General features: G+C 43.2%; 1 protein-coding gene across 4 annotated transcripts in view; it reads left to right on the top strand.

Moving 5' to 3' along the window:
- The window catches only part of ARID1B (AT-rich interaction domain 1B), a 397,799-nt gene that overhangs the window by 342,085 nt on the left and 31,227 nt on the right, over nt 1-24,487 (top strand). For 3 of the 4 annotated variants that reach the window (XM_045544625.1, XM_045544626.1, XM_045544628.1), the window contains 3 exons: nt 16,119-16,264; nt 23,055-23,164; nt 23,876-24,034. In XM_045544625.1, coding sequence (XP_045400581.1) covers nt 16,119-16,264; nt 23,055-23,164; nt 23,876-24,034 — 415 coding nt within the window. The remainder of the gene's footprint in view (nt 1-16,118; nt 16,265-23,054; nt 23,165-23,875; nt 24,035-24,487) is intronic. The other variant, XM_045544627.1, reaches the window with a different exon arrangement.

The following is a 24,487-nucleotide window of genomic DNA, read 5'->3' on the forward strand; positions in this document are numbered from 1 at the left end:
ATTGGGCTCTGTCACCATTTTTAGGTTAGCAAATGCTCTTAAAGTTTAAGTGATCTATCATTTTGAATATATTTAAGATTATCCCATACAGACATAATTGTGTTTAGTAGGTAGTTTCAACAGAACCATACCTCATCTTTAGTTAAAACAGGTAACTGTGAACTAGCTTTCTTTAAACAGTAAACTTATAAAAGTGTGCTTTCACTACTTGTTGTAAATGCATGGCAGAGAGAGCTTTCTAATAGTTTTATATTCACTATACATTTATTTAGACAAAGCAAATGATAATTTTGTAATTGAAAATCCTGAAGTCTGCAAACATGGTCTTACATGTGGACCAACACATACAAAATTCTGTCAACATAATCCTCAAAGTGAAATAACAAATACAGAATGAGGTAAACATACTTATTCTTGGGACTGTCTTTTGCTCTTTGTTACTTTCTTATGGTACCTTCAAGGTCAATTCATGAGTCAGTAGGAAGATAACAGCAGGGGGAGAAAAGCATTTATCATCAGCTGCTAATCCATAGGATCTGTCCTTTACCAACTCAGGAGTCCTATTTAGACCCACAAAGCTAGTTTGGCTGTGCCTTGCCAAGCCACATTAAGCAGCTGTGTAAAATGAATTTAAATGGCATGCATCAGAGTAAAATCTCTTCCACTGGGGCAGAAAATCAATGTTAGCTAACCAGCACGAGAAGATCAAATCTGTATTTCAGCCAGCAACATCCAGATAGCTTCCTTAGAATACAACACCTCCTCCTTAATTAAAAATGAGCAAAAGAAAAATGTTGGAGTTACTCTATGTAAATCTTACAAAGCACCCTAGGCAAAGGCTTGTTTTTGCAGCCACGGGCCTCTTAGCTGTGAATTTTAACTTTCATGTCTACGATATTCTTTCTAAAAAAGAAAAAATAAGCTTTATTTCTATTTTAAATCTTCCTTTTGTTCCACTTTGCAATACACAATAATCTGTTGTGCCTTTTTTGAAAAGCAGAAGCTTGAATATGAGGAAACATGTACATTACATGTTTAGTGCTATGGGTTAAGAAACTTTATTTTCAACATGCTTTGCTTTACTTAAGAGCTCTTTGCAGTGAATTCATGTTTTTGCTTTGTTTTTGTTTTCTTCCCCCATTGATAGCTCTGTTAGGTTAAAAGTTAGCTTGATAATTTGATAAACCAGTTTGCTAGATGTCAGTTTCCCTTTTGGAAAGGAAGAAATGGCACAGGCCTTGCAGGGACACAGTAGTCACAGTTTGTCATAATAACTTGCTTCTTGAGTCCGAATCCCAAAGGGCCTAGAGCCTGTGAAAGAAATCTGAAACAGACAAATTGACAGCAAAGGTGGAAAGTGTGTACACACCTGCAATTAGACAAAAACAACGCTTATTGCAGGAATGAAGGCTTGCAGCAGCTGTGCTGCAGGCTTCCTCAGCCAGCTGAATGTGAGATAGTATAGGGGGAAAACATACAAGTTTAACTGCTTGGAAGCCGTTTTATTAATCGTTTTTTCAAGAGTGGCACTATGAGGATAAAATCTACCTGCTGTATTGAATAAATTAAGGAACATATTGATTGTTTTTTATTTTTCACCTTTTGAGTAAATCAGAGGATTTGCAGTAGAATGTGGTGAATCTTATAGTTCAGGTACTAGATCCACTGTGCAATATCCAGTCATCTGAAGTTAATGAATTTGTAAGTAGTATGTGTATAGAACCCTCCACCCCATGTACCCTGATAGACTTTTTATTCGGAAAATGCATTGCTGCATTCAGGTTTAAACATTGCTAGTGAATACAATATTCTTTTGAAGATGTGAGAAACAGTTGGAAGTACTCGTCGATCTTACTGAAAGCCTCCTTCAAGGATAACAAGTGTGTTTCAGCTTTGGTCCAGGTCTGGTGGTTTTCTCTAGCATCAAGTTGGAAGGATTCTGAGCCAATTTTAAGCATAGGAGAGCCAAAGTCTGCCAGAAACTTAGGAAGGACCTTGGCCTACTCTTTCCTAAAGCATGGCCATGAATCTGGGCTACAACACAGTCTTTAATATTTTTTCAATGACTTAATCCATTGTTAGTAACTATGTTTAAAGCATGTGCCCCCACACACAGGTAAATTAACTTTCCCTCAGTCGTTCCATGTGCCTTGCATGCCTTGCATCCATGCTTCCATTCTAGGTGGCACCTGGTTGTGTCCAACAATTGACATCTCTGCCAAATACAACTGATTATGGATTGGGAAATTTCAGAATTCAGAATTATACAGGTTTTTTCTTGGAAATGAGCTCTAAGGAGGAAGCATGACTTCACTGAAGTTATAGAAGGTCTAACAGGCCCTAGATCGTCAAGCCAGGGTAGATGGACACACAGATCTTAAGGCCTGCCACCCCAGAACCTTACATACATAAACTTTGATCAAGTCTTTGGTGACTTGAGATTGTGTCAAAGTTCTAGCACAGATCTTTAAAGTAATACTGTTTTTATACGCATAGGTTCTAAGAGATGCAGAGTTTCAGCTATAGAGTAAGTAAGGCTGGGAAGATTTTGGACGTTGCCCAGTCTCTCTTCTTAATTTGGTGGTGGAGGAAACTCAGCCCTATAGTGCGGCCCACTCAGGAGTTAGAGCAGGTTCCTGCCACCTGGTCCCTTTGCACTTTTTTCTCCTTAGTGCTGTCCCTAAACCAGATTTCCTCTTTAACAATTTAAAAAAAGAAAACTCTTCATTTTAGTTCTCCATCATGTCTAAAGGCAATGCTGCTATTAGAAACCAAATATTGGCCGGGCGCGGTGGCTCACGCCTGTAATCCTAGCACTCTGGGAGGCCGAGGCGGGTGGATGGCTCAAGGTCAGGAGTTCGAGACCAGCCTGAGCAAGAGTGAGACCCCGTCTCTACCAAAAATAGAAAGAAATGATTTGGACAGCTAAAAATCTATATAGAAAAAAAAAAAAAATTAGCCAGGCATGGTGGCGCATGCCTGTAGTCCCAGCTACTCGGGAGGCTGAGGCAGTAGGATCGCTTAAGCCCAGGAGTTTGAGGTTGCTGTGAGCTAGGCTGATGCCACAGCACTCACTCTAGCTGGGCAACAAAGCGAGACTCTGTCTCAAAAAAAAAAAAAAAAAAGAAACCAAATATTAATGAGTATCTTAGTGAAAAGCTACCTCTTATGTTGAGGTCTGAATTATTTTTTTTAGTATCTAAGTTTGATTGCTTTCATTGTGCCTGAAAGGAAATGAGTACTTTTCACATTCCTGCTCAGACTCCAGGTGCAGTTCGGGTGGCTTGTCTCTGAGGCCAACGACCTTGTGAGGTAACTGTTAACTTGCCACACACAGATGGTGTTGAATTTCTGGTCTTTTTACCCTTTGATGCCCTTACCAATACTGCTTTGGCATTTGATTTTGTTGTGACTGGAGTGTAGGGTTGAAGTAAGAATTCTGAGTCACAGAAGAGCATCATTTGCACCAGACAAGCATGTGCACCTACATGATGCTACTACGAGCACTAGCACCAGTTTGCTGTCCCTGAGAGAGTCCTCAGGGGACTAATGGACCATCAGAGGGCAAAGTCTCAGAGTTCTTAGTTTTGGGGTTTTTTAAATGAGCAAAATGTATCAATTTGAAAAATCTTATTACTCTTAAATAGCAGGGAATCTTTATAATGAATATCACAAATATGACCCTATAGACCTACATTTTAATTCTTATGTCATACCAAAAACTAGAGTCACTGAAATTAGTTTTAAATTATTTTGTTTTGAGTCAATTAGGAAATCAGAAATTTTAATTAACATTATTTTTGAATGTTAATGAATCTTAGCCACTCATTAACAAGATGAATAACTTCCATGAAGTCTTAGCGATAAGCTAGCTATATCAGCAGCAACCCAACTGTGTTGACACTGAAGTAGCTGAATGTTTTTTAAGAGAATGTGACCAGCAGTCTTCCTCTGCTCAGAGAAGCTGGATCCACTAACAGATAGAAATGAATTGGCCTGGCTTGTTGGGTGTACATAGGAGCTTATATCTCTGCACATCCCTCGTTAGACACACCTTCCAGACGCTGTTCCTTACTGAGGGTATTTATAATTCATAGCCCATGCTGCTGTTTGCCAGCAAGCCACTTCTGTGCTGTTTTCCTCTGAAGCCGGTGTGCTGCAATTCTGCTGACGGACTGGGAGCCGATGATGTGGAAATACATTAATGGAGACGGTGCATTAAAATGTCAAAAACTAGGGGCAAAAACTTCTCGATGTGTCAAGCCCCAGTTACAGTGGGGTCCACGTGCTGAAGAGCAGTGAGTGATCTGTATTAACCAGGAATTCAGCCCTTTGGATTTTGGACAATTAGGTTTTGACATAATAGCTATGATTTGAAAAGTCATGTTATTGAAAGACAAAGAGAAAAGATTTCAAAGGCTTAAATAGAGAAATAGAGTTTTTATTTCTACAATTAAATGTAAGCCTTTGCATTATCGTCTAAATGCTATGCTTTAATTTTTAGCCCCTTTTCAAACCTTCAAAATTCAGAATTTGAATGAAAATTATTATATTGGTATTTTAAGATTATGATTTCAATTAAATCTTTTAGAGTCACTGAACTATTATGGAAGCCATAAAGTACATTTATAAATCTTCAAATCAAAAAGTAGTAAAACACTAATTCTGAATAGACCAAGAGAGTTTTTTTTTTTTTATTTTAATGAGATCCAAGGAATCAAAGATGAAATGTGCAGCAACCTTGATGGACCCAGGACCATGAAGTGCTCTGGTGCCTGGTGACTGCCACCTTGAGACTTTGCGGCGCACACCCCTCGCCCGAGCCCGCGCGTGCCGTGGCTCTCCGGGGCGCGCGGGCGCAGAAAGCCCTCGTTCCTCTGCGGATGGGCCTTTGGGATTCCCGCCACTGCCGAACCGGTGAGATGCAGAGGGAAGAGGCAGGAACTGCGGACTCGGAACATCTTTTTTTATACCTTCTTCCTGGTGGACGCTGAACAGGGAAAGCACTGAGTAGAGCCGGGAATACTGGACGGAATCTCGAGACAGTGTGTTTGTGCCCACCTGATGCCTGGGCTCGGGCTCTTCCAGTGTTGACTCACGGTGAAGCCTGTCGCCCTAAACCCGTCTCCCTCTCTGCCTTCCCACGTCCTCTCAGGCTTGGGTATCCTCCTCCTACTCTGGAATACTCAGAGCCTCCTACTCCTAGACCGACTCGGACCCTCCGAGCTCGCTCATAGTGACGCATACAGGGGGTTGATGGTCTTTGCTCCTATTTATCTGTCCTGGACACGTGGCCCTATGAACATTTCTGCCCCCAGGTTCTCACTCACATCAGACAGACGGGGGTTATCACACCGGAATCGGCACCACAGGCCCCATCCCTGGGAGTAAGAGCAGCCCGCACAGCGGAACCCAGCCATCCAAGGCTGGGAAGGGGCAGGCCGTGGAGACCGCATGTATGGGGGTGGCAGTGGCCCGCCATGCCAGGCTGCGGGGCTTTCAGGCCGTACCAGGGAAGGCAAATTTGCCTCAGCCCTGAAATCTGATAACTTCAGCATTGTTGAGACTGAAGGCGACAGGAAAGTTCCTAAGCGTTGAGAAGAGTGTGTTCTATGTCCTGGTGCGCTCCGGCGCGGATGTGCTCTGTGCCCTGGTGCCCTGCAGCGCGGACGTGCTCCTTGTCCTGGTGCGCTGCGGCACGGATGTGCCCTGTGTCCTGCTGCGCTTCGGCGCGGATGTGCTCCGTCTCCTGGTGCGCTGCGGCGCGTATGTGCTCCGTGTCCTGCTGCGCTTCGGCGCGGATGTGCTCGGTGTCCTGGTGCCCTGCGGCGCGGATGTGCTCCGTCTCCTGGTGCGCTGCGGCGCGGATGTGCGAAGTACCGTGGGAGACGTGGGGCTCCACGGTGAGGGGCGTGTTCTTGTGGCTGCTCACAGGGCCTCTCAGCATCAAGAACTGTGGGAAGCAGCCTCTCAGATTGCTCTTAATCTTGGTCCTCATTCTTCTCCACTTGTGCCATTGTATAGATATTTTAAAAACAAAAAAGTCACTGCCATAAACCCATAAGGTTTGGACCCTTGTTCTGAAAGTTAACTCGAACTGGATTACCTTTCGTTAAAACCCCTGGCGGGTCGGAGGCCGCCTGCATCGCGCCCTCCTCCTCAGGGCAGAGCCGCTGGCGAGGACGTGATACCGCGGCTTCGCTCGGCTTGCGAGCCCTGCCGGCGAGCACTGTTTCCCCAGTTGGACCGCGTTTTGCTTCACCAAGCTAGGTAACTGTGGCCTAGGCCACCTTTAGCTCGGGAAATCTATAAGAATTTTAGGAGGATCTTTAGAAAATGAGAAATTAGAGCCAGACGTGGTGGCTGGAGCCTGTAACCGCGGGTACGCGGGAGGCAGAGGTGGGAGGATCGCCTGAGCCCAGGCGTCCAAGGCTGCAGCGAGCCGTGATCACACCACTGCGCTCCAGCCTGGGCGACAGGGCAGGACTCTGTCTCAAAAAAAAAAAAAACAAATCAAATTATTACATTTTTGTTTCCCAGCACAATAGCCTTGTACGAGTGCGAAGTATTGCTGTGTCACAGTGTATGAGATGGAGAATTTAGGACCCCAATTTTTTTAAAGCTGACTAACAGGTCCACTAAGGTACAAAAAATATCTGAGTGCGTCTAAGTTATATACATGCTTCACTATCTCACTCCTAAAACGTCAGTCAGACTAGCTCGTCAGTGATGGTTACTTAGCGCCTGCGTATCTTGTCTAGGCGACGTGCTCTCTCTGTCCGAGCTGTGTGGCGCCAGGTCCCTGCCGCCTGCTCGCCTCGCCCTGCCCTGCGGCTCCTAGGCAGCTGAGCACTGTGGGCCTGGCAGCTCACTCTCCCTCACACCCTGTCGCCCTGGAAGGGGATGTCCTGGAATAAAATATGGGCATATTCCTAGCCCTGAAAAGGAAAAGCCCTCAATGGTAACGTGATCTCAAGATAAACTTTCTGAGTAAAGATCCTTAACTATAACACAATAGGAAGAGACACTTTTTCTCCAGGGGACATCCATGGCAGCTCATGTTTCGTTCACGCAGTATGGAGCTAGTTTTTACCAGGCCAGGGAACCGTGCCATTTGCATCTTGTCAGAGGTCAGTGGGATGCTGTGTGATCCCAGAATGCACAAAGTTCTGGGGGTTACCTCCTGCAGGGAAAAGACAGGCTTTGGGACCCCCTGCCACCCCCCATGGCTTTCGTCCATGCAGTGCATTTGAGAGGGAGCTGTGTGCTGGGAGTCAGCAGGGAGCTGCTGAAATCAAACTCTGGGTTAAATATCTTCACAGTATTTTAGTTCATTTTGTATGATTGCCAGTCAACAGTTCATAATAACAGAACAATGGGCTTCACAAACCAAAATCAACTTGGAAGATGAAGAGAACATCTTCAGTTATCAATTACCAAAATTCACGCAGCCAAACACTATTTTTGCATTTTCTTCACACCCTGATAAGGAAGTCTCTCACCTCAGAGCCCTTGAGCTCTATTTGTTCTCCCGGTTGCTTTAGAGAGAAAGTGATGATCAGTCAGCTGCTCTAGGAGCAGCTAAAACTGGTTACCTGCATTGAGGCGAAAAGGAAGAACTGAGTCTTGAAATTGCACAACAGGTGCTGTTTGGGCAGCGAGTGCCAGGAGCAAAGCTGATAACATGTTGGAACCCCCTGAGAAGTCTGTGAAGTATGAACAAAAAGAGAAAAATGTTTCTGGTGTTCCAGGCTTTTAAGGAATCCAGAATGGAATATGTAGTATTCCTCGGTGCTGGTGGAAAGAGCTTTAGTAAGATGCACGAGTAAAAAGTACAGCTCTTTGGAGGAAGGTGGATGCAACCAGGAGAAACGGTTTGGAGACGAGGCCCTGTGGGCAGTGCCACATCATAAAAGCCCACGCAGAGACGTGCGGGGAGAGGCTCTATTCTGAAGAGTTAAGGCACGTCCGCCACAAAGCTCATCGTTGAGAGGACGCTGACAAAGCTACCACTGCTCTGTTATTTAAAGGGTCACTTTCATAAAGCCATTGAAAAATAATATTCTTCTTTGCCCATTCTTAAAGGAAAAAATGAAACTTAAAACATGCCAATTGCCAAAAGGTTTGGGGAGTTACTGATGGAGAGCTGGAGTGTGACTGTTTGTTGCTCTAGCCTGTCTGCTGGCGTTGTGCATGCTGAGGCTTTCTTTGAGTCAACAGGCTGCCGTGAGAAGAGATCCCATTCTCCCTCAGGGGAAGATCTTGGAGAAAAGACTCAAGAAGTCTCCTAAAGGGCGTCCCGCACAGGGAGGAAGGATGACCTGCAGCGCCCAAGCCCTCTGCTCTGCAGACTCGGGGTCCACCTGCCTGCAGGTGCTGCCTTGTGGGTGTTCGGAGGCCCAGCACACTCCGCACACCCAAGGCCAAACCCACAGTCTCCTCTGGTGTTGTTTATTTTAGTGACTGCCCTGTTACCCTCTCACACAAACCGGACACCTAGAAGATGTCTTGACACAACTTTTCTTTCCCCCACAGTATCTAATTCATCACCAAATCCTGTCAGTTTTACCTCCAAGACACTGCTCAGCTCCTTTTACCGTTTTCTGCCCCCTTGTTCCAAGGCACCATCATTTCCTGCTTGGGCTCTTACAGTAGCTTTGTAACAGCGGGCCCTACCTTCATTCTTCCTGAACCCAGTATGTTTTCCCTACCTCCATCAGAGGACAATCTCTTTAAAATACACATCTTTTAATGCCATTCCTCCTGCCTAAAAACCCCCAGTGGCTCGCGTTTCTCTGGGATAAAGACTAGGCTTTGTGTGATTTGCCCCCACCTAGGGCTTACCGGCTGGTCCTGCTTTTACTGAAGAGAGGCCATGTGTGCAGCGGGGTCCCTGCATTTGTGCTTTCTCCTTCCTCCTCACCTGGTGAATTCTCCTGCGATCCCTCAAATCTGAGGGAAGGGAGGAATGTCATCACAGCTCACTGTAACCTCAAACTCTTGGGCTCAAGTAGTCCTTCCTCATCCTCCCAAGTAGCTGGGACTGCAAATGTGCACCACCATGCCTGGCGAATTTTTTTCTAATTTTAGTAGAGACAAGGTCTTGCTCTTGCTCAGGCTGGTCTCAAACTCCTCACCTCTAGAGCGATCCTCCTGCCTCAGCCTCCCAGAGTGCTAGGATTACAGGTGTGAGCCACCACACAGGCCAGTTATTTGACTTTAGTTTTGGTTTTGTTTGGCCTTTTGTTGTGTCCTTTCCTACTTTCCTCCCACACCTGTCATAGGACACCCATCTTGGACAAATGATTAGAACTACCAAGTAGAAGGTATTTCTGATTAATTTTAGTTGTTTCTAGACTGTCTCCCTGAGCAGAAGGGGTGAAAGGTTTTTTTTGTTTTTGTTTTTAAATAGCATGTGGTTATGTATTTTTACAGGAATCTACAGTCTTTAAATCTCTGGCACTTCTGTTTGTTCTTTGTCTCTTATTTAATGAGACAAATACCACTTTACCTTCACAGGATGGATGCCTACCCAGAGCCCCTGGCTTGTTGAAATTATATTACTTTGCTACCAGAATCACTATTGCAGTTGTTACAGGCATACCGATGGATTAGCCACACCAAAAACTGATCAGGGCTTGGCAACTTTTTCCTGTTTTGATTGTGGTGTTTGAGGGGCACATATAGTGTTTTTCTCTCTTCAAATATTAGATTTGAATTTGGTCAAGAAAGTAATCTTGACCAAATTTCTCCTTCTTAGTGCTGCTTTGGAAGAGATACCATTTAATTCCAGTTGAAAATCTTTCACCAGTGTTGCTAGACACATGTGTGAAAAGAGTTTGTGTTTATGAAACGTTTTAAATAGGGCATCCTGTGTAATGTTACATATACAGTTGGAGCTTTCCAAGGAAATAAAGTAACACATTGAGAAATAAACTCCGCTGGAATTGGGGCTTTTCAAGATTTCAAGTCCTGGTTCTGATAACTGTTAGGTCTAGGTGATAAGCAGCCCAAATTTCACTGTGAACCCAGTTTATTTTGTCAGTAAGCAATATTTTCTGGCTTCCTAATCAGTGACAGTCCATGCAGAGGAAGTTGTGTATATGTGGCAGTCATGGAGAATTTCCCAGGAAGGTGTGCAATGCTTGGTGTTCATGCTGCATGTAGCCCAGGAGTGGCATTGGCCGTGGATATGGTAGAGCTCCCTGGAGTGCGGCTTCCCTCCCTGTGTCCACCACTGCGACTTTATTAAGTGGCTTCACTCACATGGTCTCTGTTTCTTCTTTCTGTCCCTACCCTTCCCCAAGGAGCTATATGAGAAATCCATTCATTTTTTAAACGTAATCTCATACTTCCCTGTCATTGTTGAGAAAAAGTAGTATTGATTACTAAAATGCTAAGGCCTAAGTACGCTTTTTTAAAGCACCATAATCATATGTGGACCTTGTTTGATTTTAAATTTTATTGTAGTTGACTTAAAAAAACAGATATTTAGATATGTGTGGGTTTTGTTGGGATTTCATACTAATATTTTTGACTGCTGAACTCAGACTGTAGTGGGAAGCTATGTTACTCTTTCTGTCTTCACACTGAGCCACTGGAAATGGTCATTTGAAAATTGGTATTTGCTTTGAGCTTTTTTCCCCCCAAAGCCAGCCCTTTGTAGGCAGATGAATGTGTAACATTTGAGAGATCTCCAAAGTGAATAAAAGGAAAATATATAAAAAACTATTGGAGTGTTTGTGTAGAGCGAAAAGCAGGAATGAGGAGGGCTTTAGGGAAGCGCGTTAGCAAGCCCCACTTCTGAATCATTCTCCTTGTAACAGCCTGGTTTTTGTCATAGAATGACAGATCTTATATACACCTATAGTCCCAACCGAAGGCCGATTTAAATAAAATCCTTCTGGTTATTCTGCAGGTCAGCGTGTTGAAGTGACAACCCCCCCCCACCGCACTTTGCCATTTAGAAGAAGGGGGCAGTAGTGCCCCAGTGCTCGGCCTGGCCCAGGCAGGCATGGGCAGCCGGTCAGCACAGGGGGTCACCCCCGGAGCACGGCAGCATGGCAGCAGCACCAAATTGTTTTAAATCTCTATCAAATTACCCCCTGGGATGTACTGGGTGTTTATTGCCACAGCCGTGGATTCAAACTCTGTGGGAACACGACACCAGTGATCTGTACCAAAAACTAAGCCCGTGGCCCCACTAGAAACGTGAGCCCAAGGTCCAGGTAGGACGCTTTGTTTTTCCAGGTACAGCTTATGTTTTGGTAGGGTTTTGCACTGAAAACGTTCCCCTCACTTCAATTCGCATTTTTGCCTGTTTTTGTTTTGTTGCTCTTGGTTCCTTTTGGAAAAAGAGTGATGCTCTGCTTCTTCGTTCTCCCAGTTCCGTCTGGAGGGCTCCAGACGGGTCGGAAGGGTCAGCGAGGCAGGGAGAGCTGCCTCTGGAGCGCGGCCCTCAGCCTCACTGCTGAGGTCGCCGAGGTCCTCGGAATTGTACTCAGCCCGACCAAATAAGAAGCGTTTTGTTGTGAGCCCCAGAAATCCTCTTGTATCAGCAACGCCACGCTAAGCCCTGGAGTGCTTGGGTTAGTCCGACGGGCGACCGTCTTGTGTTTCCTTCCACAAAACAAACTGTCTCCATTTCTGAAATTCAACAGAGTGCACTGCAAGCTTTACTTTAGTGTTATACCCATTTTGCTTGGCAGCAGTTTCCAAAGCATTAATGAATAGGATTCTTCTGCGGTGCTGAGAGATTGGCCCCCATCCAGCCAGGCAGCTATGCTGTGCTCCGGCCACACGTGCCCCAAGCCCCTAAGAAGACTCATTTCCCTTCCTGCTGCCTCACTTGGGCACCCCAGGGGCCTGCAGCACCCAGGATAAACTCCTTCTGAGAAGCAGGCGTCCAGGGAGCTGTTTTATTCACGTCACCACCACTGCAGATCGCTTTAGTTCTCACTACATCCACCTCCCTGAAGTCTGTACTCCAGGAAGCCCAGAGCAGGACTGAGAAAAGCAGCCCAGCGTTCTGGTTTGCCAGCTTCCTGCGACTAAAGACTCACACACTAGACACACAGCCTATCTGCAGTAGGCTGCTGTATGCCGCTGTACTTTGTCTCATCAAGTGTTACAGGGCCTGCAGAGAAAGAAGTACAGTATATTGGACTAAGCAGATTTTAGGAATTCTGTTTCTGCCACTTACTAGCTGTGTGACTTTAGGCAAGTTACTTAACCTTTCTGACTCTTCTTTATTTGTACATAAGCATAACTTCACCTACCTTCCTCCAGAAATTTAAAAAATTAAATGTGTAAAATACCTAGAAATCATGCCAAACCTATTGAAAGTACTTAATAAATTATTAATGTTATTGTCATTGTCAGCCCCTCAATGTTCAGATATAAAACCTGAGGCCCAGACTTAAGTGCAGTGGCTCACACCTGTAATCCCAGCATTTTGAGAGGCCAAAACAGGAGAAATGCTTGAGGCCAAGAGTTCAAGACCAGCTCGTGCAACATATCAAGACCCTGTCTCTGTGAAAAATAAGAAAACTTAGTTGAGCATGGTGGCACATGCCTATAATCTCAGCTACTCCAGAGGCTGAGGCAGGAGGATCACTTGAGCCCAGGAGTTTGAGGTTATAGTGAGCCATGATCATGCCACTGCACTCCTGGGTGGGTGACAGAGCGAGACCCTGTCTCTAAAAACAACAGCAAGTACAAAAACAGGCCCAGATAACCCAAGTGATTTGTTCCCAGACAGTGGAAAGTATAGCTAGTGACAAGAACCTGGCTTTTTAACTGGGCTTTTAAAACTACAGGTATGGGCCGGGCGCAGTGGCTCAAGCCTGTAATCCTAGCACTCTGGGAGGCCGAGGCGGGTGGATCGCTCAAGGTCAGGAGGTCGAGACCAGCCTGAGCAAGAGCGAGACCCTGTCTCTACTAAAAATAGAAACAAATTATCTGGCCAACTAAAAATATATATAGAGAAAATTAGCCAAGCATGGTGGCTCATGCCTGTAGTCCCAGCTACTCGGGAGGCTGAGGCAGTAGGATCGCTTAAGCCCAGGAGTTTGAGGTTGCTATGAGCTAGGCTGACACCACGGCACTCACTCTAGCCCAGGCAACAGAGTGAGACTCTGTCTCAAAAAAAAAAAACTACAGGTATGGTTTAATTGTAACCAGCAGCTGACATCCATCCAACACATGGACCTTGAAATCTTTGATTTTTTTTTTAAATTATTTTAAAGTTATTTTTAAAAAACCTGTAATATGTACCTTCATCATCTTAGGGTGATTAAGGTGGACAGTGCTGACTTGGGGGAGAAATTATAGATTGGAGTAAGATGGTCACTTCATTTAATCATCTGCCTGGTGGATTTTATACTTGGATTCTCTTCTTCACTTTAGTATAAACAAGTGTCTCAAGAAACCATGAGTCTTCTACATGTTAGTTACACTACATGTGAAACTGAATTTAGTGGAAGCTTAAAAAAGTGACCATGACTTTTTACAATGATGAAAACATTCTCTCAGTTCATTCATTTAACAGGTTATTGTAGTAACTCTCACGTGCAAGGATTACTGAGGCCCAGATCCTCGTCTCGGGAGGCTTACACACCTAGGAGAGCCAAGACAAGTATAAGTTACGTACAAAAGGAAGAGCTGAGTGCTGTGAAAGGCTTCAGTGGAGAAGTCAGGGCTTATTTCCAGGTAGAGCAATAGGGACAGCCTGGGGGCCGGGGGGCACTAAAAGAAACCTTGGAGAATAGGTCAAAGTTGGCTATGAGTTGGAAGCAGTCACTCACTTGGAAGTAGTATTCCAGAAAACATATCCTGTTCGTAAGTTGAGGTGCCTTTCAGTGATTTATCTGCTTAGAAATTGAAAGAAGAGTCCCAACAGTGCCATGTTTGAAAGTTACATGAATGCTAAAAGGTACTTGAGTTAATGCCAGCAGCCTACAGAATGATAAGATCTGAACCATATAGGAATGTGTTTATAGCTACTGTACGATGTATGTATAAGTATTTGATGACCTAGAGGTTGATCAGAAGCCATTGAATGATCTCAGATCTGTTTTTAATGAACTGCAGTGGGAATTATAATTCTGATTTAGCCGTCTGTGGTTATTCAGCCTGGACCCTCAGTGAGCAGAGAATTGAAGGCTGAAGTAACATATCCTCCTCCCAGAGCCATACTCACACCTAACAGTCTTTCAGCATTTTAAGAATGTTCTTTCCAAGCCATCATTGAGTGTTAGTCTGTACAGAATTTCCCTGAATGGTTTATCTAATATTTTTTTAAATACTTTTAAACTTTTGATACTTTGATTTTTCAAATGGTCCATGTTTGAACTTTTTCTACAGACCAGAAAGTTGAATCCACTGAAAAATAGGTACACGAAAGGAACAACATATTGGGTTTGTTTTTTTAAGAGTTGAGGTCTCGCCATGTTGCCCAGGCTGGACTTGAATTCTGGGCTGAAGTGATCCTCCCACCCCAGCCTCCTGAGCAGCTGGGACTACAGGCGTGGGCCATGACTCTGGTTTAGCATATTGATTGGTTTTTAAAAATGAGTTTTGTTAGGCCGGGCGCGGTGGCTCACGCCTGTAATCCTAGCTCTGGGAGGCCGAGGCGGGTGGATCGCTCGAGGTCAGGAGTTCGAGACCAGCCTGAGCAAGAGTGAGACCCCGTCTCTACTAAAAATAGAAAGAAATTATCTGGCCAACTAAAAAATATATATACAAAAAAATTAGCCGGGCATGGTGGCTCATGCCTGTAGTCCCAGCTACTAGGGAGGCTGAGGCAGTAGGATCGCTTAAGCCCAGGAGTTTGAGGTTGCTGTGAGCTAGGCTGATGCCACAGCACTCACTCTAGCCCGGGCAACAAAGTGACACTCTGTCTCAAAAAAAAAAAAAAAAAAAAATGAGTTTTGTTAATCTTTTAAAGAATCTCTTTTTAAAATGTTGACTATTATACCAAGTGATAGTTTAGTGGTGGTGGAGGAGGTTGTAATCATAATTAGTTTGACAGATAAGCAAAGTGTCTGGATTTTCACCTCTCTTATTAGCTGTGTAATACTGAGATTACACAGTGTTAGTCAAAACTTTGGGAAGATTTTTAAAGGTATGCTATTTACATAAGAAAAGCTTGACAACTAGGGTGGAATCTTAAAAGTTTTTGCCACATTGCCATCATCTCTGCCTCATAATGCTCCTCTGGAGAACGAAGCCACTGTGCAGTTTAACTATATCTCCCATTGCCCAGTCTGCTCACCAGCAGTCAGAGAGTGACATTGCGTGAAGTTGTCCCCTTCAGATCAAAGAATACCGTTGTCCTCTTTGCCAGGGGGAAGAGATTGTCTCTCACACAGCGAAGGATAAAACTGAGACTAAGTCACCGAACAAGGAAGTCCAAGTCCGCCTCACTGCGGGCGAGGGGCAACTTAGTACGTTAGGGACATTTATAGCTGATCTCAGCACCCTGCCCTCTCTTGTAACACAAAAGCCCCATCCATGAGAAGTGGAAGTCTGATGTCTACTATGTAATTTTAATATAAAAATTGCCAGGTTTTTAGTGGAACCTAATTACAAAAGTTAAATAATAGTGTTGAGGAGAGTTGGAAATGCTTTCTCCCATATTCATTATATCAGAAAATTTAGGCCAAAGAAATTGTTGTAAAAAACATTCCTGCACTGCCCATTTGTTTTTTATTTTTTGACTTCTGGTTTTTGATGTGAGGATTTTAAGTAGTGTTAATAGATCTTAGTAAATGTTAGAAGTTAATTTGGCTTGCTTTTGTAATTCCTGTTCTTATTTCAAGCTCCCCCTTTCTTGCTTATATTCCTCTATATAAATAATAACTTGGAACACTTGACATGATTAAAAATGTATAATTTATTTGCGGGACTTATACTATTTGGAATTTTTAAATAGTGTATTAAATATCATATAGCAATGGAGTTCAGCCTCTCTCTCCAGGAAATAATCTATTCTAAGCAAACATGTATAACGATAGCCCCGCCCCTTACATAAGTGCATTATAGAAATGACTGCCAGGGCAAACTGCCGCTGATGTGCGTGGTCAGTGTGTGTGTGCCTGTGCTTTCTCTTCGTACAGGCAAGGCAGTTTCCCTGGCATGACCCAGAGTGGACTTATGGCTTCCAGCTCTCCCTACAGCCAGCCCATGAACAACAGCTCTGGCCTGATGAACACGCAGGCGCCGCCGTACAGCATGACGCCCACCATGGTGAACAGCTCGGCAGGTAACCTGGGCAGTGCTGGGCTCCCCGGGGCCTGCTCTCCCTGCTTCTCCCGCCCTCTCCACGCCCTTCCCCGCCCTCTCCTCCTCTCAGGCTCCCACCAGTGAATGTGCCCAGACAACTCGAGAGGCCAGATCCTTTGGCAAAAATGGGAATAATACCACTTTCCTGCTTCTTCGAAACTTGCTCAATCTACTTAATATTTGAGAATTACATTATATTTTATGTAAATTATTTTTATTCATTCTGTGTTTGTATGGTATGTGGACATATTTCAAGTATCATTGGAGATTGATTGTTAAATATACACACTAAGTTCTCTTTCTCTTTGGGAATTACTAGGAGTATTGGAAGATCCCAGAACAAAAACTTTCCATTTGGTAGTGGTGGAGATAGACATTTAGAATGCGCATTTCAGAGGAAATGGTAGAAGAGTAGATCAAGGAGGATTGAAAGTGCTTTTTTTTTTTTACTTAAGAAAACACCTTTAAACGTATACTGGGAGTAGTTGCTTCATAAGTACTATTTGCAGATTATCTCTACTGGGAAGTTTGTTTTAAGTGCTTCATTATGTCTAGTTCTTCTGGTCCACTTTATAATTTCAGCTGTTGCATTCTTACAAAATCATGTCTGATTGGTGCAGTCGATTAGTAGTGGGTCTAAAACTCGGCAGACCTCCCATGTTCTTAGATTCTTTGGGACCCTTGAACCCCCTCCTCAGGTTCTCTAGCTGCCTAAAGACAGCGAGCACTGCTATTTAAATCGGAGCATGCTGTGCGTTCCCATTGACATCACACATTAGAGTGGTAGGTGCCCTGTTGGCAGGATCCTCTCCTTCAGTGCGTATGGAGCTCTGCTTCCCGGTCGGGCACCTTCCAGTGCCTTAGGACAGGTCAGGAAAATGCTGTGTCAGAGGCCTGGTTCTCCCTCATACCTTTTCTCATTCCTCTGCCTTCTGGAAGGCCCCGCAGAGGTCAGCATCTTTCCATCGGGCAGCACAGGCCTTGAGGGGCGGGCTGAGCATCTGAGTCGCTGATTTCTGGGGTCTAGTTGAACAGTGGCATTCCCCGATTAATTCTCTTAAAAGGTTTGTCAAAGAGGAACACATAGAAACTGTTGGCAAACATGAAGATTTTTAAATAAATGAAGTTTCCCTTCCTGATGTTAAGCAGGCAGTTCTTCATCCCAGCGAGGTGGCTGTTTTTGCGTTTTGGGGAAAGTGCAAACCCTGAGCAGTACGTTAGCCAGAAGCCTCCACTCTCGCTGGCCGGTGCCGGCCCAGGTGCTAGAGCGCTGGGGTTGGGGCTCTGCGTGTTCTGTCTGGCTTGCCGAAGTGAAACGACTTCAGAGCATTGAAACTGCAATAAATTTTCACCTACCATTAGCAGTGCTCATTTTTCCCTTCTTCCTCAGACCCCAGAGCCACAAAAATAACCAACAGCAAGCAGATGGCACAGTGCCCTGCCTAAGATTTATGCATTCCTACGGAATAACCAGTTTAATGAAGATTCACAGAGAGGGTTTCTTTTTATTATTATTATTCAGATAATTTAGCTATTCGTTATTCCATACAGAGGAAATCTGTTCAGTGAAAGCCCATTTATCCTCACAGTCTTTTGTGTGTGGTAGTAGTATTTTTTTATTGCATTGTGCATTTTGAAACATTGAATTTTTAAAAATTTAAACATTTGTCAAGATTTCCTCCACACGTTTATATGATTTTATTCCAGCTTTATTAAGTCAAATGCTCCCCAATGGAAAGTGATCATCCAGCGCATCAGAGGATGGTGACCATTTAGCACTGACTGTGCACCTGTTGATACATACACGTGAATCTGCTGTAACTATGTTATGCCCTCAGAGGGACACAGGAGTGACACGGAATGGCACAGCGTAGCTCCTGGCGAGAGTTTTGGTCTGAAGGTACACACTCAGCTTTGCTAGAGATGGGCCAGAAATGGCCTAGATCAGCCTCGCTTCAGTCTGCTTGGTCTGGGCCCATGCAGATAAATTGTCAGTGATAACAGCAAAGCATTTCACCATCAAAATGTACTTTTGGAGAAAGTGAAAATAACACAAATGTTGGCCAGGGCTGGCAGTGGAATTTTCTGAACCTCAGTTAGCAGCCAGTGCAACTGGCATTCCAGCATTTCTCTTCACTGAGTTCAAACAATTGTGTTGTAGACAGTGTACAGGCCAAAAAAAATCCTCCTGTGTAGTGACAAATTGTTACAGGCTTCAGTGAGCAAGTAATTATTTAAATGGAGTCAGTGTGAGTATAAATGTGACATCTATTTCTTCACTTAAAATGCCACGGGAAGTAGGATGGTAAGCAGTGGGAATTTTTCCCTCTGAAAGAGCTTTTTGATTTTGACTATTTAGATTAAAAGGTTAGAATTATGTATTTCTGTGGGCAAAGCTATAAGTCACGTGTACCCTTGTTAAATAGGCCCTTATACAATACATGTGTTGTTAGTTGGATTTTTACTTAACTTGTGTTTAGTTTTATAATATTCGTTAGCCATATACTTGTCAACTTATAACCCAACATCTTAAAGTGGACATCTAAATTCCAAAAAATATATCTGCCATCTGTGGTTCTAAGTTGGTCTCACCAGAAGTTACTGTACCAAATGTAGGGCATTTCCACCACTGTAACCTATAAATAGCACAGAAGCAGCCATATGCCACTGTGGCCGGCTTCCTCTCTTATGTCCTGCTTAGGAGCCAGTAGTGAGTCTCTCTGCTAACCTCGCAATGCTCAATTTCCTATGAAGAATGTCCTGTTGATGTAGCACAGCGCAGGTATACTAGCTCAGGAGCCCTTTAACAAGGGAAAAAGTCAGTCACAGCACCACAAGAGATAAGAACCACCTACTTCAGGCTCTCCTGGAATGCTTGTTAAAACTGCAGATTCCTGGGCTCCCATCGGGCTTCCTGAGGATGGGTCAGATCTATATTCTTAGCAAACTCCTCAGGTAACTTCCATGTGTGTGTGCTCAACTTTTGGAACCAGTTTAGAGGTGTTTTGTTCAACAGTCTCCTGGCAGAACTGCTGTCACCATTGTATAGCATTAGCTGTTTACCAGATAATTTGCTGTTTTGAAATTAAAAAAAAAATTTTACGAAACTATTCCTAGAGTGTAAATCTACCAGCTGGAGAGCTGTTTTCTGTCTTAGGACTTTAGGGTCTTTCACAAAGATGGATTTGGGTCTTCAGCATCCTTGCTCATGGTTGGTTGTCTAAGTAGTTTATAAAGGTTGTCAGTGTTTTTGCTTACATACTTGCTTGCTTTAAGATAATGATTTTAGGTAAGTTGCTCCCCTCCCCACAAATACAAAGGATTTGATAAATTATAAAAACCAAGTCTCTTAAACTGGGGAACAATTTATACTGAGATGATGTCGGAGGGTACTGGAGGTTCCAGATTGGTAGGAGGCTGGGGTCGCGCTTTCCTGGAGCTGCCATGCTTGGCCAGTATCCGGGGGGGAGGGTGACTGCCATAGGAAGGGGGCACTGATGGCAATTATGGGGTGCGCAGAACCCCCAAAGCTCTCATGGGCCCCACCCCCTTACAGGTCCCTCATGTAGGGGTGTGTTGGAGGGTTCTCTCAGGGCCTTGCTGATCCAATGAGAGAGAAATGTTTCTCCTGAGCTTTTGTCAGATGTTTTGTATGTGTTATATTCACAGTGTACTTTATATTTTGCCACATATAAAAATAGTCATGAACATCTACAGATGTATACACACAGAGAGGCCCTTTATGTTTTCAAAAACAAGGAATAAAATATCTTGCAGAGTATGGTGTATTACCAAGAAAAGAACTGGTTTTGTGTTTCTGATCCTATTTTCCCATCTTCTGGGAATGATTTTGCAGCCTTATAAGGAGACTAAGTAAAGGAAGCTGGAAGAAAGTAGGAATGAATGTTCAAGTTCAGTTTTACTCATGTCATCTGTTCTTTATGTTCCTTTTGAATACATTAAACCCAGTGTGGAATAGCTGCCTTAGGACCTTGACCCACACTTGCTTTAAGAAATCATTCTAGTTCTTAAATTTCAGTGGTAAAGCCAGAGGTGAGCGCTTAGAAGGTGTTTACAGAACCACGCAGCACCTTCCGCAGCCACAGCTGCTTACTGCCCCTTTTTATGTCTGAACCTTCCCTACTGGATTGCTCATGTCAACAGGAGAAAGCACAGTGCCTTGATTTAACACATCCTTGTAATCGCTGTGGTCCTTCTCTTCTGGGAAAGGAGAAAAAAATAGTGCCCCTGGAGCAGCATGGCCCTGGGAGGCGTATGGCTCTTTGCAGTGATTCATTGAGAATGCTGGTAAGAAGTCAAAAATAAGCTTTTCAACAAAAAGAATAGTAAGAGCCACAGTAAGGAAAGACCTTATGATCCATTTAGCAAAATAAAATTTGCATTGTAAGACAGAAGTGCTAAATAAAACTATGACTGTAAATTCTATCCTTATTTATCTCTCAAAATAATAGAGCAGTACCACTTCTGACAATTTTTCTATTTGCATACCCAAAGTTCTCATTTTATGATATATAATAAAGAACGAAGAAATTTGGGGAGTTTCAAACCAACATATATGCCTATATTCATGTATGTCTGATTTTTAAATCAGTATAAATTGTCACTAATTATCATAACATATACTGGGCTAGTTCTTTATGCTTAAAAGTTGCTTTTGTGAACATTAACACATTTAATACATAAAGTAGAATATTACTATTCCTTTTTTCATAATAATATTCAGACAGAACTGATAAGTACTGACAAAACTAAGTCATAACTGTTGGAGAAGCAGGACTTAACAAGAGCCGTGTGCCCATGACTTGCGCTCCCTGGGCAGTTGTTTTGGCTGTCGTGCCTTTGAACCGCTCTGTGAATCAGCTAGCAAGGACGTGTGGGCTTTCATAACTAAGCCCCACTCTTCACACCATCCTGCTTTCCTAGCATATTCTTCTAAAAAGGGTGTTTTCAGTGTACAGGTTTACTAATTCATATCTTGCTAGACCCCAGAGATAAAACTGCACGAAAGCAGTCCACTCTGCTGCTTTGAACAAGGCGGTCTTCTTGGTGTAATATCTCTCAGCTGCTTTTTTGAGGTTTCACACATTCACAAAAATAACAGCATTTTTAGCTGATCCCAATAGATTTTTCTCTGCAGCTGCATCACTTGAAAAAGCTTTTTGTTCCAGTTCTTAAAGTCTAAGTATTGAAAGTAATTTGAAAAAAAGAAAAACATCCCAATTATGATTTGTGTTTGTTGTGATGACTTTAAGGACTGACTGGGCTGCAAATGGGCTTTGAAAAACAAGCCAATGTGCCCATGGAAATACAGGATTTCAAAGTGCATTGTTGAGTGTGCTGATGTAAACTCATGGGCACGTGGCAGGGTAGGCTTTTTTGGCAGGACCTATGGTCTCAACCTGCAGTGATGCTAAAGATATTAGCAAATTAGCACCACAAAGCTTGCCAGCTAATTCACCAGGGCCTGCTCACTCTCACTGCTGTAATTAAAACTAATTATTTTCTAAAACATAGTAATACATGAATATGTGCAATAATCATTTTGTAGTGGGCAATCTGTGGAGCCTTTTTTAAAGCTTTTTTTTTTTCTTTTGGCACATTATGCTGCATGTGTCCTGCCTCGGTTGAGCCAGCACTTTCATTTGCAAAATGTAAAATGGATCCTGTTCATAGAACCTCAGGTTTATTTTGAATTCAGAATGTTTTCTGGTTTTCACTCATTATAAGGCTTGTCGCTCTCTCCCCTCTCCCTTTTCTCCTTCCCTCTTCCTCAGTCTGACTCTTCACACATCTGTTTGGTGTCTCACTCAGCCCCTATAGCCCAGTGTTGTGCAGATGGTTTTCACAGTGGGGTTCTGTAGAAAATCAGCTGTTATTCCCTGGATAGCTACACTGATTCCCTACTGTAGCCCTGTTCTTCCTTTAAAAAGAAATCTAAACCCATATTTTTAACCTGAAAATGTCTATTAGCATCTGCAATAAATGTGTATAAATCACGTGTTCCCTGTTGAGCCTTTCATCGTAAAGCCTGGGTGGGGTTCATTGAATTTCTGAGCCTGGAGAGGGGAAGCCTAGCGTGGACTCTGGAGCCACATGGGCCTCTGCCCTGGTTGTTGACCTGCTGCCCAAGGTTGGACCACTGGAGGCTCTGAGCCAGCCCCATTGCAAAATAATTAGAAATCTTTCCTTTCATGATTTTATTTTTGATTATTGTTTTTGAAGTCGTCTGCTATGATTGTCTTCCCCCTTACCGTAGACTAGACCACATGCACTAGATAAGATTTTCAAATGAAACAATATGAAATGTCAAATGGTTTTACAAACTATAGATTATTTAAATCTATGAAATTAACAAGGCACCAAATCCTCTATTACCTAGGTAAAAAATAGACACACCCAGCATTTGCTTCCAACACTTGATGACCAATTGAAACACTTGGCTTATTTCCACTTGTTGCCTATTCTTTTAAAGCTATAATAATTTTGAAAAAATAATGGTTTGTATCTTGAGCATACAGAATGATTGCCTTTTATCATTATTATTATTTTTTTAAATAAAAAGGATTGCCAGAATTTGGTGCTGTTTAGATTTCACAAATTAGTATGCGCCAAGTTATAATTTCTTTTTTCTTTTCTTTCTTCAAGGGTAATTCAGTGCTTCATGCTTCACTCAGTAACTTGTGTTGGCAGGAGCACATTCTCACAAATCACATGTATAATCCTAAACTCTTTCTCCTGTTTTCGATTAGCATCTATGGGTCTTGCAGATATGATGTCTCCTGGTGAATCCAAACTGCCCCTGCCTCTCAAAGCCGATGGCAAAGAGGAAGGCACTCCGCAGCCTGAGAGCAAGTCAAAGGTACTTCTCCGCCTCTGCACGCAGCGTGGGGTCTGCCTGGCAAAGAGCTGCCCTGTCGTCCTCTCTCTCTGGTGTTGGCCGACACTTTTTTTTTTCATTTGGTCTCTTCTCTTCTGCATGCCTTCATTTTGTGCAACATGTTTGTAGTTTTCTTCCTCCAGCCCCTTCGTGGTGTGGGTCTGAAAGTTACTAGTTCTTACGGCATTAACTCATGCTGGGGGGAGGAGGGGAGGGGAAAGACCCACCTAAGGAAAATGCTGCGGGGTGGGGAGAAGGAAGGGTCTTGCCTGGGTTCGGTACTTGCAGCCATTTTCTCTGCCTTCAGTTTATAGCTTCCTGTTTTGGCCGCCTCAGCAACAACAGCATACTTAATATTTTGCTTTCCTGCCTTATTTGATAAATAAGGTGAACAGCTTTTTTTTCCTTTCTTTCCTTCATAAGGGGTAACCCATGCTTAGCATTCCATGTAAGCTTGAAGTAAGCATGGGGCTTAGTGGCCTTTTCTAGCATCCAGCAACTCACCAAAGTATACTAATTAAGAATGTTGTTTTAATACTTTTATATATGTGTGTTTTTGTGTGTTTGTTTGTACGTGTCTTTATATTTAATATATAAAAAATGAGTCTGTTAAACTGGATGTACTTTTTGTTATTTTAAATAAAGTTTGCCCTACCTTTGTCATTTTTTTTTTTTTTTATTCCTCTACCACAGGATAGCTACAGCTCTCAGGGTATTTCTCAGCCCCCAACCCCAGGCAACCTGCCAGTCCCTTCCCCAATGTCCCCCAGCTCTGCTAGCATCTCCTCATTTCATGGAGATGAGAGTGATAGCATTAGCAGCCCAGGCTGGCCAAAGACTCCATCAAGCCCTGTAAGTGGCTCTGGTTTTTTTTGTTTTTTTTGTTTTTTTGGGGTTTTTTGATAATTAATTAATTCTACTTTAATGCTTGCTTGTTTATTTGCTTTATAAGACTTTTTCTTCATTTATCCATGGAAGGGTTTTCTTTATAAGTAATTATATCAGTAACAAAATGAGTAAAGTTTGCGTGCATCATAGAAATTGATTTCTGGTAATGAACCATCTGTTATAGAGAAGCACCTCTGTACAAAGCATGTGATTGTGTTACTGGGTCCAAACTCCTTCACACAGTGACTTTGTTTAAATGTCTAATCCATTGTGCACTTATAGAAGATTTTTTAAATGAGTTACTTCTCCATTTACATGGGAACTAATAGCAGCCACGAACCAAATGTCGGGTTTGGCCTTGACCTCAATTTTTCATGGGTTGTTTTGTCTGAAACATTCTAAAACTGCTTACCTGAA

Source organism: Lemur catta, chromosome 2 (assembly GCF_020740605.2).
Source record: "Lemur catta isolate mLemCat1 chromosome 2, mLemCat1.pri, whole genome shotgun sequence".
Lineage (NCBI taxonomy): Eukaryota > Metazoa > Chordata > Mammalia > Primates > Lemuridae > Lemur > Lemur catta.